Genomic DNA, 1,923 nt, shown 5'->3' with positions numbered 1-1,923 from the left:
GAAAAGTGGTGCCCCGAACTGGACCCAATACTGCAGTTGAGGCCTAATTAGCGCAGAGTAGAGCAGAAGATTTACTTCTTGTGTCCTGCTTACAACACTCCTTCTCTTACCTCCATATGACAAGTGACAAACAGAGGCAAAATGAGACTAAACCTAGGTTTTTTAAAGGTATTTAGGCCACATAAACCCCACTGATTTCAATGGGAATTAGGAACTGAAATCCCTTAAAAAAATCTGGCCCTAAGTCATTTGCTCAAGGTCACAAAGGAAGTCTTCAGTGAGGCAAAATTTAAACTCAGACCCCTCAAGTCTTAGGTGAGTGCAATAACCTCTGGACCATCCTTCCTTTCTCCTGTGTCTGTCTAATGATGTGTTTCTGTCTAACCCCAGACATAACCATGTCTCCGTCTATCTATCCCCATAGAAATCATCTGTCTGTCTAGTGTATATAAACACCTCTCCGTGTGCACCTCCCTTTATTTAATTGTACAGGATTTTAAGTGGGGGCTGTGGGAACTGAGATAATAGCAGTGGCAAATGGAAATAATTACAGTGTGAGTATCTCCTCTTTATATCATGTGCTAAATTCTCCAATATAGTTCAAAAGGTAGTGGAACAAGCAGGGGGAGATGCCTATAGTGCAGAAATCACATATCAGTGCATAAAGGAGAAGCTGTAACACAGTTACTAGACACTGTTTTTTAAGGGAAATGGCACATTCCTTCATTATCTGTCTCAAGTTCCATTTCCATATTGTTTTCTCCGGTAAATCACGATAGAAATTTCTGCACAATGACTTAATGAGTGAGAACTAGCTCATATCTGCACTCCAGTACTGATCAGAAAAACCTGTCCCCATATTTACATACAGCGAGGAATAATTTTATGGTGTATTGTCCTCCTCAGAGCATCCTTCACCTCCTTGTTCCTCAGGCTGTAGATCAGGGGGTTCAGCATAGGGATCACAAGGGTATCGAACACGGACACCATTTTCTCCCAGTCCACTGAGATGCCAGATGAGGGTCATAAATATGAAAAGATCAGGTCTCATATAAGATGGAAACGACAGTCAGGTGGGAGGCGCAGATGGAGAAGGCTTTGTGCCTTCCCGTCATGGAGCGGATCCTCAGGATGGAAAAGATGATGTAAATGTAGGATATGAGAATGGTGAAAATGGTGCCTATTGTTTCTATGGTTGAAAAGATGAAACACACTAGCTTATTGATGCGAAAGTAAGAGCAGGAGATTTCTTGGAGTGGACGAATATTGCAGAAGAAATGATCGAGGACATTGGAGTAGCCGAAGGACAGACTGAATACAGTACACGTATGCACAGTGGCATTGACACAGGCGCTTAGGGAAGAGCCAGCCACCAGCTGGAAGCAGACTCTCTTGGACAGGATGACATAATAAAGCAGTGGGTTGCAGATGGCCACAAAGCGATCGTAGGCCATCACAGCCAGGAGGCAAAACTCATTGCTGGCACAGAATAAGAAGAGGAAAAACTGAACCACACACCCAGAGAAAGAAATGTCTTTACTCTTCGCTAGGGAACTGAGCATCGCCTTGGGGGCAATCACAGAGGAGCAATCAACATCTAAGAGTGACAAGTTGCTAAGGAAAAAGTACATGGAGGTGTGGAGTTGGGAGTCAACCCTAATCAGTGCGATCATCCCAACATTCCCTACCAGGGTGCAGAAATGAATGGCAAAGTAGAACACAAAGAGGATGGTTTGCAGCTTTCAATTGTCTGTCTGTTATTCCCTGGAAAGTGAAGCCAGTCACTGTGGTGCAGGTCCCTGAAGTCATTTCTCCTGTTACTGCACTCTGTGCCAAAGAAGAGGCAGAGGAAGGTAGGGGATAGAAGCAATGGGTACCACACAAAGAAATCTGATGTCCTGTGCAGACTTGTGTTATCTCTTA

General features: G+C 43.9%; 1 protein-coding gene across 1 annotated transcript; it reads right to left on the bottom strand.

Moving 5' to 3' along the window:
• Nucleotides 1-861: 861 nt before the first annotated feature.
• Nucleotides 862-1,631, bottom strand: LOC120388856 (olfactory receptor 1052-like). Its single transcript, XM_039510946.1, is given in 2 exon segments — nucleotides 862-1,049; nucleotides 1,052-1,631. Coding segments are annotated over 2 exon segments (768 nt in total).
• Nucleotides 1,632-1,923: the final 292 nt, after the last annotated feature.

This window comes from Mauremys reevesii, linkage group 22 (assembly GCF_016161935.1).
Source record: "Mauremys reevesii isolate NIE-2019 linkage group 22, ASM1616193v1, whole genome shotgun sequence".
In the NCBI taxonomy this organism is placed as follows: Eukaryota; Metazoa; Chordata; order Testudines; family Geoemydidae; genus Mauremys; species Mauremys reevesii.
Note: the sequence above shows the minus strand (reverse complement) of the source record. Positions and strands in the feature narration are given on the sequence as shown.